General features: G+C 37.7%; 1 protein-coding gene across 3 annotated transcripts in view; it reads left to right on the forward strand.

The window, feature by feature from the left end:
• CPED1 (cadherin like and PC-esterase domain containing 1) overlaps positions 1-14,338 on the forward strand; it is a 152,294-nt gene that overhangs the window by 111,629 nt on the left and 26,327 nt on the right. For all 3 annotated transcript variants that reach the window (XM_054199693.1, XM_054199701.1, XM_054199712.1), the window contains one exon: positions 11,769-11,886. In XM_054199693.1, coding sequence (XP_054055668.1) covers positions 11,769-11,886 — 118 coding nt within the window. The remainder of the gene's footprint in view (positions 1-11,768; positions 11,887-14,338) is intronic.

The raw sequence follows: 14,338 nt of genomic DNA on the forward strand, positions 1-14,338 counted from the left end.
GTTCAACTAGTGGCTGCTTGATTACTTTAGCTGAATGAAAAGGACACACAGTAGTAAATTACTGCGAGCAGGCTGTTGGAGAAAGCGGATGAATTCTAACTTCAATCTGCTCATTTGGCACTAACTGCATGCAATCTGTTTCTGCCCATGTGTGAAAGCTACCTGCATGCAGTCTGCTCCTCAGTAAGCCATCAAGCTGTAAGGAGGCTGCATTTTCAGTCTGCTATGCACCAGAAGGCAAACCTTTAATCAGCATCTTTTGAAAAAGATCATGATTAATAAAAATCCGTGAAATTCACTTCTGTGATTATAGCAGCAAGTGTGCTGCAAATTCATTAGAGTCAATTTTGACCCCATTATGGCTTAGAAAATAAATTACTACATGGCCAGATTTGTAGGTGTTCTAGGAAAACAGATTTGCCTGTCTTACTTCTGTCTCCCAGCTGTGTATGTTAAATGAATATCTGGGGATATGTAAAATTTAGTGCTGGACATAGCTATTATTATTAGACAGCAAGGAAAACATTCTAACTCAAACATTCTTTTGAATGAAATATGGATTGATTTTCTAAGACAAATCAGTCCTTCATTACTTCATTCTTTTCATCGTAAGCCACTGTGGTAAAAGGGAAGTATAAATGATAACCAGATACTGTCTAAAAATACATTTATCTTTTCTGTTTTGGTAGACATAATTTTGTGCATTGTCCAAGAAACTTTAATCTCGAGTGATGTTGATTGATTTCCTTTTAAGTATCGTATTTTTACTGAAGCTTTTAACTCAAGAGGAAGAAAGAAGAAAAAAACCCCACCACTTCTTAAATCTTCACATTCTCTCCCTCTCTTTCATACATGTAGAGTAAAAGCCATTGTATTCCCTTCTGCACTGCCATAGCTACACTACCTTCTGAATATAAGTAGCTTCAATATGAGTTATGGATAGTGTGGAATGGAGATGTCCTGGGCATTTGCACAGAGACTTTCTCTAGTGTCATTTATACATTCTTAGGTTTAGCCCTCACATTTCTTTGTGTATGCAACAAGGCTCTACACTTTACATCAGTAATATATTTTTTCATAAAATATTTTCTGGTTACAGTTAGAAAGATTTGTGTAAACTCTATCTTTCTAAAAATATACCCTCCTAAGATCTTTGAGCCTCTTGACTGACTTAAACAAACCGCTTAATGTCTTAACAAGAGAAGGGTCTGACATTTGGCCAGAAAAGCCTCAGAGGTGGACCCTTTATCAGAGATGGGCCCTTCATCGGAAGCCACTCTAAAAAGAGAGCCAAGTATAAAATGGTGAGACTGCAGCTTGTGGGGCTACCAGCTGCTGTGACCTGCCTCCCACTGAGCTGCCAGCAAAGCGTAAGGTTTTAGGGATCGTCCCTGCCCTCAGTGGGGGCATCGCAACCCGCGCACATCTATTTCACATGCCTCTTTCCTTCTCGGCACCTCTCAGGTGAGGAGCAGTAGTTGCTGAGGTGGCCTTCCACAGAATGCACATCCACAGGCTCAGCTCTGGTCCCATGGCACACCTCAGTATCCCTCTGGCCATCTATACCTGGGTGATATTTTTCAGTGCAGAGTTGGTATTGAGCAGGCAAACCATCTGTGCCACTCTCACTGGAGAGCAAGCACAGGTCCATTCACCCGGAGTATTGCTTTTTGAAGAGGAAGCTGTTCGTTCAACTCTTGGGAGCGGACTTGAATGACTCAGGTTTTCAACACATCTGCTCCCAGGATCTGGCCCTATGTGTTCCCTGGGACACCATTGAAGTCAGCCGACATCAAAGCGCATGGATGCACGAAGCTGGCCATGTGCTTGGGCTCTTCAAACATGTGCGTCAGTGCAGACTGTAAATACACAAAGGGAAATACCTCCTGTTGTCCACCAGATATAAGCGTGCTTTCCATTAGAGTGAAGCCTCCGCACACATGTAGATTCTGTCTTTACATGAAAGGCAGGAACTCGCTGGGTTTTTTTGGCATTGTTTGGGAAAACGATTTCAGAAGTCTTCCACTTGGTGTTTCTGAGCCTCTATTAGTGGCTTCCTCAATGTTCCCCAGACCATACACGACTCTGATGTGTATTCCAAAACCTAGTATGCCACAGAGAGCAATTTCTGTATAAAACAGTGTGTGCACCAATTCCTTAAACAAAAAACATTTTAATTCACCCTGCAGCCAACATAACATAAGTAGAGTAATAAATTTTTCTGGCTTTTTTGATGAATATATTTAGTCCATTTATTTATTTCCTTAACTTTGTTTTTTACTACTTTCCCAAGGTAACAAAGCTCTCTAAATCTTGCTCTCAGTCTGTCCATGGCTCACTAAAACTTTTTCAGTCTTTTGGGCCAATTTAAGCTCAATTTAGACTAAGAAAGGAAATCCTGATTTTCCAATTTTTTATTATTTTTTTTAATAAGAAGAAAAAAGAAGCAAAATCACTGCTCCTGTTGAATTGGGCTTAGTTCTTTTGCATCCTGTTTGTCAGTCACAAGCTTGCTATTCATCATGAATATTTTGCTGAAAAAAAAGTCAGTATTACATTCCTTTTCTCATGTTCAGGGAATGTGCGGAAGAATCACAAGCAATCAGTTGGGAAGAGAGAGATTTAAGCATCCTGAGGCCTAGGAAAACACAAGCAGTGTAACTAGACTCCTTATGCATTGCGTAGGGAGTGTTAGTGAGGTAAAGCTTGCAGAGAAAGGTTTTGGTTTTTTTTTTTGAGTAGAACATCTGATGCAACTGGGGGAAGAAAGAACACACAAAAAAGCATCTGTGTATAACCTTTTTTTAAATTTGAAATAGAAGAGTACAGATTGTAAATATAAGATTCTACACGAGCCACCACAGTGAATAGGGAGTCAGATGTATTGCCCTGCAGAAAATCATACGGAGAGGAATGTATCTTAAGCGTATCTTTACTCTGGGAGTTACACATCCAGTCTTGGGTTACAGGAGAGCCTGGCCTCCACTTTGAATTGCCACGTGCTCTCTCAGGGAGTGAAGTACCTACTTCAGTCAGTCCTTTCTCACGTTAAGAGTTAACAGGGAGCCTGGTGGTGCTCCCTCCATCCAGTTTCACCCTGTGTTCCTTACACACATCTAGCCAGTGGGCAGGGCAGGTTCAAGGCTCTTTACAAGTCAGCATTTAATTGTATGTGCAAAGCAAATGCAAGCAGCTTCCTTGGGAGAGACTGAGACACAACTGCCCAGAAAAGCCTATAGCCCACTTATTGGAGGGAGGACACTGGGAGCTTGAACTGAAATCTCTGCTGCAAATCAGTCAAAAGAGGGACTTTAAACTCTCTTTACTATATCACAGGGAAATGTTCTACCAAGGAAATACCAGTTAATGGTTTGTGCAATGCACACTCCCAGTGGCATGTCCTGAGAACACCTATCAGATCAAGCACTGTTGGCAAAGGGATTTTTGAACTCTGTCAGGGCTAAAGGGGCTGACTTACATAGTTCTGCTGAGCTATGGGTGGGTTTGCCTATGCCCACTAGAAGAAACTTAGGCACTTAGGAGAATGGTGGCAACTGAGTGAGCGTTTTGAAATGATGCGTTGCAGATGTGAATAGTGTTGGATGCTGATCCAAGTCATCTGCCCAAACTGATGCAGAAAACAATAGGCAGAGCTGTGAATTGGACACAAACATCCTAAGTCTCTCCTTGGAGTCTCCACCTCGGTATGCCCCAAGCCCTAAATAAAGTTAATAGATGTTCTTGCAAGGTCTACAGGATTTTGTGCTGAAAGTGAGAAAGAAGTACTTGTGGTATGGTACACCCCGAAACACTGGGTTCAAATCTGCAAGCCTTGCTTACTGTGAAAAGCAGCTTTAACAGTAGCTTCAGTAGATGTATAGCTCACTGGACCGAGTCCTTGGCTAACATAAGTTTTTTCAATGCATTTCATACATTGTCAAAGTATTTCAATTTCAGGATTCGTGAATGAAGAGTAATGCTTCTCAACTCATTCCTTCTCTCATACCTTTTCATACTTTGTGCAGGTAGTGATTACCTTTTCAGACTGCGGCGTTCTGCTACGTTCAGCGTGGCCATGATATAAAGGTCTTAGTCTAAAACCAAAGGGACAAGGCTAGAGCTCAAGTGCCTCTTCCACATAGAAGGGTGTAGAGTCTAGATGTCTCTGCAATATGAACCGTGAATGCCACATAACCTAAGCATGGGAGGGTAGAAAAGAATGCTCCATAAAAATAGCCACAAGGCTGTGGGATTTCCCAGTTAATATAGTACATTTTTTACCTATGTTACCAGGGAAAAGAGTCAGGGCCACATCAGCGCTTTATTGAGAGAGAACCGTAAATACCTATTAATTCCCTTTGTTATCATATAAAATATTTACTTCTTACACTGTCAAAGCACATGGTTTTCTCAAGCTTTTCCCCATTTTCAGATAGTAGACTTGGCAAAATTCAAGTCAGTTCACATTCAGAGATTGCACTGGAAAAAGAGAGGGGGAAAGCGGAGGACTAGGTGGGAATCCAAAACTGATGCAGCTCTTAAAGTCTCCAGGTCAACATTACTGTCTGACTTTTTAAACTAAAAAACCACCAGAACCTAAAATAGCCTCTTCTTATCTGCTATTCCTTGTTCCTGTTTTATCTTCATTTTGAGGGAGGAAGAAACACTAAATTCTTTTCATTCCTTTTTTTCTTGCTTTGTATTTTTAGTTTATAAAGGATACAAGCTGGAAATTGTCACTGTTCTTGCTTGGGAAAAAATATCATTATTTGCGTTAGCAAAACATGTTTGCTAAGAAAGCAGATGAAAAATCCATGCAGATGTTAGCTTCAAGTATTGAAAAAAAAAAAAAGAAGCTGTAATTATCTTTATGTACAGTGTGACATATTTTCCAAAACTTATGTTTACAATATTTTATTCTTAATGGAGTTGGATTTCACATTCTTACTTCAACTAATTCTGCTGCATCTCTGAGCTGTTCAGAGTCATAATTCACAAGTCTCTGCTAGATTAAGAGTCCTTCTTTTTAGTCCTCAAGAATACTTTTGTTCTATGGTTCACAAATGCAGAACTTTAAACTATCGTTTGCAATATTAATATGATGCAAAATGTAATCGAATCAAAGTCCTTCATAGATTGAAGGGATTCTTTTATTTTCTCCACACATAAAAAACACTAAAATAATGGTATGAAATTTGCAATATATTCTCTTTATAAGTAGTGCTCATTTCTCAAACAGTTCCTTAGCTTTCTGTGAGGTTAGTGTTCTCAGCACAGAGGAAGCCACTTTGCATCTGCTCTAGTGACAAGATGAAATTTATTTGCCCATATAATCTATATGGTCTTTGAGGCTGTTGCCTTTGTAGAAAGGCACCTACTGGGATTTTCAAAAGCTCTTTAGCAGATAGTAAAGATATTGTGTAGATATGACATTCTTCCATCACAGGTTTGTGATTAAGAGAGAAAAATCCTGCAATTTGTGGTATGCTTGTATTCTTAAGACAAAACAAGAACTGTAGCAACAACAAGAATAGCGCTAGTAAGAACTTGAAAGCAATTCAGACTGATGGCTGCACTTTGTCCACATTTCAAACTGTTCTCTGATGTCTCCACCATGCCTTGACAATATGGCCAGTATCTCAGCTTTTCATATCATCCCCAGTCTCCTACTCATGTCTGTGCACTGCATGTTCCAACCCTGTGAGTGCCCAGACTCCTTTTCTAAAGTGTTTTTATAGCCCCTACCAGATCCTCATGGAACTGAACATCTCATAGTCTTTTAATGTGTTTTTTGTGACAGTGCCTTTGGGGTCATTGGGGAAATATTATCCCATTTTGCAGATGGAACACATTAGGTTCCCCACAAAATGCAGTGGTGGCAGCTCCTTTCCTTTAAAACATAGCTGCAACACACGGACACATTACTCCATCAGTTCAACCCATTAATCCTATATTCTTTGTTTAATGGATTTGTGTGTCTTTTGATGTAGGCAATGTCTTCATCTATGTCTGAGACAGTGCTTGATGAATAATAATAGTCATTGTTTACCAGCCAAAAGCAGTAGTGAACTGAAATTTCTTGGGAGACTGCCTCTCTCCTTGTGAGAGCTTTCTAGACCTATTTTGTACACCCAGGAGTTTCAGTTCCACCTAGTTAATATGGGTGTTGAACTGAAACAGCCTGAACCTCTGAATCTTTGGAGGTTCATCTATCACTGAATAATGCAGCCGGACAGAGGGGGACGGTTGAATAGAGGTCAATACACCAACTGTTCCTTCATTTATTACTGCCATATTAATAAAGTTGATAGAGTGGAACTAATCCATCTGCTCACAATTTATTCCCGAGAAATAAGATACAATTTCACTATTTCATGAGCTCACTCTTTGACTAATTTTATTAGATTTCCTTCCATAGCATCATTTTTAATCACTTTTCATCCAGTTTTAGTTATGTGTAAAATAGTAGAAAAAGATGGACTAAAGAGAGATGAAAGGATTTCATGAGAAACTCGGGTCAGCTTAAATAGAACCAGATCGAATAAAGTTAAGTCAGAAAGCCTACAAAGGCCAACAGAAAAGCGTTCAAAATGACATCTTTCACAGGAAGCTTTGTTCTGCCATGTCTAAAATGTAAACTGTCAAAAGAAATACGGCAGCGCCAGCAGCATCATGAGATGAGGCAGGGCTGCGGTGCCTGAGGGGAGGCTGAGCGACCTGCCAGGCTGATGGGCAACGCTGGACGAAGGACTGCAGGGTCAGAGCTCAATGGATGGAAAGGTCTCCTCCCTTCTTTGCAAAGAACTAGTGAATGAGGTTTATCTCGTCCACCAGTTCCCACACACATTTGGGCTCTGGTTGTTAAAAAAATGTGGGATTTTGACTGCATGTTGGTTGTATGCAATGCTAAAATGAATTCCTGTGAGCTTAGTTATATTTCCCTTGTTGTTTAGTTTAAAACATTCTGAGACGCTAATCTTTTATTAGTCTGGTAGGGGTAGTCTTCAGTGGTTTGGGCTGGGTGCAATTTCAAACATGAGTACCTAAGTAGAAATTGCCTGTTTTCCTAGGTATTGAGCCCACCATCCCCATTGATCGCCAGGGATTTTAATACACAGGCAAGAAGACTTTTACTGAGGAAGCTGAATGTAGAGCCTAGATACAGGCGTCCTGCATGGGAGTTTCAAAACTATTCAATTCATTAACATAAATCTACTTCCACTAAAAATGGTAGTTTTAACAACAGCTTGGAATGGACAGAGTTGGATTATTCCAGAAAAATTCTGAAAATCCTACCTTCCTATTTTAAAATATCTTTTTGACCTGACAGATAGCAGCAGCCGTAGATCCTAAAAGTAACTTTATTTTTGTTATGTGGTGCTCTGTTACTGCTGGAGCACTGACTGTTCAAACAAACACAGAGGGACAATTTGTCCCTATTCAATATGACTTCTCCTAGGAAAGTCTGGGGCTTCTTACCTTCTCTCCTTTTAACTGCTTCCAGTTTGGTGGAAGCTTATGGAGTTATTCAGTAGGCAATTACTGTAATTTCAGAGTAATCATTTTTTCGTTAGGGTGGACATAGTAAAAAGGTACAGCAGCAATTAAAAATCCATTAATAGTTAAGTTAGATCTCTTAATCTAAAGCATAACTGCAACTACAATGGTATTATATATATGACATTCATTCCATTATGTTAGCTGCATTAGTGTGGATCATCTTTATAATGCTTTGGTTCTCTCTCTCTCTCTCTCATACACACACACACACATCTATATGATTTTAAAACTGTGGGGGTTTTTTAGCATTTTTGTGCACCCGAGTGAAACTATGTATGTATATGCATATGTAGAAATATATGAGAGGAAATACAGTGCAGTTATTGAAAGCTGAGCTAAACAAACAAAATTCTTATTAAATCTGGCACCTAGACTATAAATATATGAAAGAACATATGCATTAATAGCTCCATATTAATAATTTGAGAAAACTGTGAAGTAGCAGGCTCAAAAATCTGCATGATCTCTTAAAGGCTAAAACTTTATGAAGAATCAAATACACTTTAGTGTGGTCAGAACAAAAACAATTCTCATTTCATACGGCAGATGGACTCCAGAAATGTTCGCTATCTAAGTGTCATCTGATGTTGACTGAAAGCTATCTAGATGTACGAGGAAAGCTTTAGTCCTCTTTTATTTGCTGGTATCCAGAAAATCTTCTCTAAAGATAAAAGAAAGTTTACTAGCAAAATGCCAAACCAATCTTATAAAGAGTCGATTTTAACTGTGCACTGAAGTACATAATGCAGGGGAATTTTTCTTTTGATTCTAGTCCAGACATTTCAAGGGTCTTTTTATGTCTGCCTTCTTAAAATTAGGGTTTGCAGGGAGAACAGACACAGAGCAAGAGCTATCATTTTAAGTTTACGTGTCTGGCTCTCAGCTTTGCCACGAGTGATCTTTTGTAAACATACTTAAGATCACGAGATGTTTTGTCTTCGGGCAAGGCAAGAAGGTTGTCATGTCACTGCAGCACCTGAAGAAAACTTTAAAAAAATCTGCAGGCAATTAGAAAAGCCCTTAATGTGCTGTACATTGGTGGAGCTGCAGTAAATCTGTAGCTGCCGCAGATTCATTTTGCACGTTATTATTAATATATCAATGATGACAAAGGATTGGTCTCCCACAAAAGTAAAGATGAAACAAATAAGGCTAGTTCAGTGATTCACAATCTCTCATGACCCTATAGTTTTATATGTGGGTTACATATTAAACGCAAGCAGTGTCTTTTAAAATTCGTGGTTTACGTACTTAGAAAACACAACGAAGTCAAAGGGAATGAGTGATGTAGTTTGACCTGCAGATTGATTGTGATTAGTAATAAACCAGCCACATGAAACCGTTGTTAATGATATTGTCCAAGGAATGCAATTAAAATTGAGTTTTGTTTGTTTAAACACATACCCTGGGCAGAGGTATGAACAAGAAAATCCCTGTTAAGTTATTTTATGGCACTATGTTGAGAGCAATGGCACCACATTCAGGAATTTCAGGCTTTCTTGTGAAGTCCTGTGCAAATTGTTTTACTGCAAGGTAGGAGCTTTCTGATGTTAATGTTAGTTGAAGTAATACTGTCAAATAGCTGTACAGTGTGTCCAGACCCACAGGCTCCAAGACAACCTCACAGTTTAACACTAGAAGATACCATGCCATTCATTTTGTCATAACAGCTTTCCCTAGTTATAGACCATTAGACAGAGAACAGGACAACTGTACAAAAGAACCCACACATATCTACCATTTCATTGACTCTTTGTGCACAAAAATGACCCTAACCCTTTGAAGTCAGTGGGAAGATTTTTTTTTTACTTTTTTTTTTTTCCCCATCATGGAATTTAGTGACATCAGAATAATTGTGAGACAACTATTTCACTTTGTTTTTTGATTGCATAGTCAAGACCCACCAGTATTTACTAAATTCCAGGATGGATTCATATCTCCATCTATATCAGTGGCACATATCCTACTAACTGTCAAGTTTCACCTTGACAATATTAGGACATAATTTTCATTTTGCTCATTGGTCCAATTTAGGCATAGCATCCTAGATGTACCATGATTTCATAGAAACAGTGAATGATATTACGTGACAGTTTCAAAATTAATTTTAATATAATTTTAGAAAATAAAAATAGAAATTGGCATGCTTCAGTGAAGAAAATACCAATGAAATATTCTTTTTTCATTTTGGAGAAATTACATTTTATTATTCTTTTTGGTTTCAAGAATACTCCTTCTTGAAATAACACACTCTAGTAAAAGTGTTTCCATTTGTGTAGTTTGTAACTAATTAGTAGTACTAAGCATATGCAATTCTTTAAAAAGGCAAATTTTGAATTATTGAACATTACCATGGCTAATATTCTGTTTAGCCAGAAAGGGCTACAACTGCATTTTCCTAGAGTATTTAAAAATAAAATCACATTAAATAATGATTGCCGTGGTTAAATTTTCATATTATTTTCTCCTTTGTCATAAAATGATCTTTTTCACAACTTAAGTCCCAGTTTTATAGCTTTTCAGTTTTGGTGAAAAAAACCCTCATTGTGTTCTGGTGAGTTTATCACAATACAGAAATGAGGGTGAGACAAAGAAGTATGAGATAGCAGACACCATTTCTTGAGCTAACACTGACCCTAGGATGCTCCTAACTTCTGATTAAACGACTGGCAATAGCATTGGTTTGGGCAATGCAGTATGGAGGATGAGTATTTTTTCAAAGTAATTTTAAAATCTGAACTGATGTAGGTATATGCCTCTGAATTGTTCTAAACTCTTGTTACAGTTGAGGGAGAAAGGTGTTTTTAGGATGTGATTCATTTTATCCTGAAGTGCACATCTAAAACAGCTTCAAAATGTGTCCCAGGAATGCTATTTCTCTGCTGAAATGATCAAAGAAAACTAGAATGAGCAACTCATGCAGCCGTATGTACTGTAGATGTCTAAAATCACAAGAATTGCCCAATGTCACAAATGCTGTGATGTCATTTATAGCATGTCAGTGGATGCTTGAACATTGTAAGTGTAAGGCACAAGGTTGATGTAGCCCGTTACTTAAAATGTAAGAACCCACATGCACTAAAACTTACAGTAAGGAATCACTATTTAGCAGGATATTTCGTCTGAAATTTGTGGGAGCTGGCAGCACTTCTGGCTTTCCATGTAGAATAATGTTCAAGTTTTCTAAAAGCCAATAATGCTTTTCGCTTGCAAATTTTAAGAAAGTTAATTTCAAATTGATTCATTGGGATTCCAGATTGTTACTGATAATTTTTTAGGCATCTAGCATTAATTAATTCTCATATATGTTTCTCCTAATGCCTGTAAAATGTATTAGAAATTATCAAAATGTGAGAAACTCAGCTCCTTATGAAGTGTGTTTACAGTGTATGCCATTGCATTAGCAGTCTCCAGTTCTTTACTACATTCTGTTGATTTAATCAGCAGCTCATATTTCTGTACCCAAGCATAAACATAGAAAAAAAAATTCTGTGTTAGTTGTGGGTCTTAGCGAACTCTTCTTTAACTAGAACATGAAACAGATTCTTTTCTATGAAGAAAATTAATTAAAAGGTGGATGTTTTTAAACACAAATACATCCATTCTTTATGTTACTATTATGGTACTGTCTGAGGTTCACTACGGATTACATCTCACATGAAGACCCACAAGAAGATTATACTTATATTAAATCCTTTCCTTCAGTACACCTAATGAGTTTTTGTAACCACTCTACTAGCTCAAACATTTTTCCCTTGTAATTTTTCGTTTTTCTTTCTCTTTTCCTTTATGCACCTTTATCTCCTGAATCTAATTTGGGGCATTTCATCACAGAAATATATTCCATATGACTGCAGATATGCATACAACATTGCTGAGGGCAAATAGGTAGAGATTGTATGATAAGTAAAGACAACATGACATTACATGAATGTTATATATGTTTGCCTTAATAAATTTTCTTGTGTCTTTAGCAAATGTAGTATCTTGTAGGTTTACTGTGGATTGGGATAATTTATTACAAAACCATTGTCTGAATGGAAAAAGGATTCTAAATTTCATATTAAAATATATATATTGAAGAGCAAAGCATTAATGAATTGCAGAACGAACCCCAAATAACTTTTCTCCTCTTTAAATGTCCTTGAAGAGGATTTTAAAGTCATATAGATGGGTGCAGTGTTTTCACAGATTTCATTTTAATTCAGGACTGTGGTTCTCGAATTCGTCCAGAGGAATCCTGTGGCTTGCAGCCCCTGTCTCATGAATACCTCTCAGCAATTTCACAGACGGTGTTTAAGACCTGTGAAGCTGGAGACACAAAAGGTTTGTACTTAATCCTCTTTTTCTGAAAATTAACTCATCAAAGTAAAACTAGAAGAGATGTTTCCTCTTTTCTATGGACGTGCACTAACCCATGCACAATAAATTTAACTAATCATTTGTAACAGTTACAGATGTTTAAAATTGGGTTAATTAGTTTACGTGACAATTTGTTTCTTAATAAGTTTCTAATCAGGGTGTGTTATTGTCATGTAGCCTCTAAAATGCATTGAGATATTTCCATCAAAACCATTTAAAATAAAAATGTTTTATTCTAAATGGAAGGGATTATCTACAAAAAAGTAGAAATTAGCTTTACAAAAAGAACACAACAGTTTGAATTTTATATTTCCACTTCTACATCGGAAACACAAAAACAAATTACAATTTTGTGTTTATATATATAGTTAGACCTTAAAAATCAAATCAAAACATTATACAATAACCAATACAATCAAGATATCTCTTTGGTTTAGTGAGAACCCAGATGCCAACAGATCGTTGGACAGGTATTCTTGTTTAGGTCACAGTTGGATGAAGATTTATGCAAGTGTACTTTCACAAATCTGAGTAACCCACAGGACTGCTCGGGCATGCAGTCTTATTCATAGCTTAAGTTGTTGCTTGATTAGACGATAAGTAATTTTGTTCAATTTTTTTATTGGACAAATGAAAAATAACCCAACACTCCGGTATGGTCTACTAACACAACTGTATTTTTTATCTTGCTATAGATAGGAGCAGCTTCTTACAGCAGTAGATTTGCACAGACTCATGGAATAATCAATAGAAAGTAAAAGGAATGTGGGAACTGCCTGAATACATCACTTCATGTGAAACAGAGACATATATTAATTGTTTGTTATATGAAGGGAATGCACAAAGGAGACACTACTGTATCTAGCAGCATATTTTAATCACACAGCAAGTGGTGAATCATAAAGAAGCACAACCCATCCTAAGGTACTATATCAGGACATAAAGTTCCTGACTAGAAAGCCCAAACCAAATCCATAGAAGAGTCCTTCCGGGGCAGATAATCTGTTTTCTCCTGATACATAACATACTTTTTTTGAATACTGCATCTAGCTAAGTGAAGCTGAATATAAAATATCTTTTACAGCCTTATTGCGAATAATATACACAATTAAAATGGAAACAAGCTTCAGAAGATGTAGTCTCAAAGGACAAGTATATTAAACAGGGAAGAATAATTTCTGCTTATGAAGCGAAGATTGCCAAGAGGTGTCTAATGAGCCTAGGTCTGGGGTTTGCAGTATCTGGCAACAAGTGGCTGTATAGTTTTAATGTATGTCACAACTTCCAACTGGAACTGGAAAGCATGGCTTTTTGTGGAAAATCATTCCAAATTTGTAACAACGAAATGATATCCTAATCTTGGCAGTGAACATTTTCCTAACACATATGGGAGCAATTGCAAATTCCCAGCTAAAGCAGCAACTTCTCTTTTACTTAAATAAGTTAAATTTTCAGAGTAGCCAAGCAATGTCGCTTCCTCTCAGAAGAAAACTCAGAATTTCTGCAGAAGTAAGGCAGCGTTGCACACTGTTCTTATGCCAGGGAACAGCTTAGTTGTGTAGGGATACTGAGGTACCGTCACCGCAAAATCAGTCTATGCTGACAAAAGCTTCTGCTTATGCAGACACAGTCAGAGGGTGAGGCAGAGCAGCAGAGACAGAGATGAAACCTTGGTTCCTCTGACATTAATGGCAAAACTTAGAAGTCTGCTTTGCAGGTCAGTACAACCACAATTTCATGCCTCATTTCTAGTCCTTTGATGTAGTGTAGAGACAGTAGTTCAGGGTCTAACCAAAGGCAGAGCTGACCACCTCCTGTCCTAGTCACCATGGCACTATTCTTTGGCGGAAGCTCAGCATCTTACCAAATATGTGCTTTTTTTACACCATTTCTTTCTCTCTCTCTTTTTCTTTTTCTTTTTCTTTTTCTTTTTCTTTTTCTTTTTCTTTTTCTTTTTCTAATTTTTAACCAATAAATACAAATTGGAATATTCAACAGGGGAAGTTTCTCTCTTTCCATCTTGTTTAGATCACAGAATGAAACTATGGTTTTTGTAGCAACAAAAATCCTTTTTCCTTCAGAAAATCTCCTTTGATTCAATGGGGTTTGAACCAGGCTATCATAGGAAAATTAGCTCTTTGTTCAGCATTGCCGTATTATCAATAACACAGAAGTCAGCAAGCACTAACCGTGTGTTTTGCTCCTGAGAGAGAGACACTTGATAGAGACCATGAGAACCCCAAGTTGCACTAAATTCCTGCAGGTGAATCAGGCCACTACAGCCTGTGGAAATTCCGTTTGCAGACAATTAGAAAATCTGGTGGGTGAGAGATCACAGCTTCATTTCTAATGTTCTGCCTCGTTGCTGTGACTTGCCTGTTTTCATTGTATCGTGTCCCTCTTTACACACTTTCTG

The sequence above is a fragment of the Rissa tridactyla genome, chromosome 1, assembly GCF_028500815.1.
Source record: "Rissa tridactyla isolate bRisTri1 chromosome 1, bRisTri1.patW.cur.20221130, whole genome shotgun sequence".
In the NCBI taxonomy this organism is placed as follows: Eukaryota; Metazoa; Chordata; class Aves; order Charadriiformes; family Laridae; genus Rissa; species Rissa tridactyla.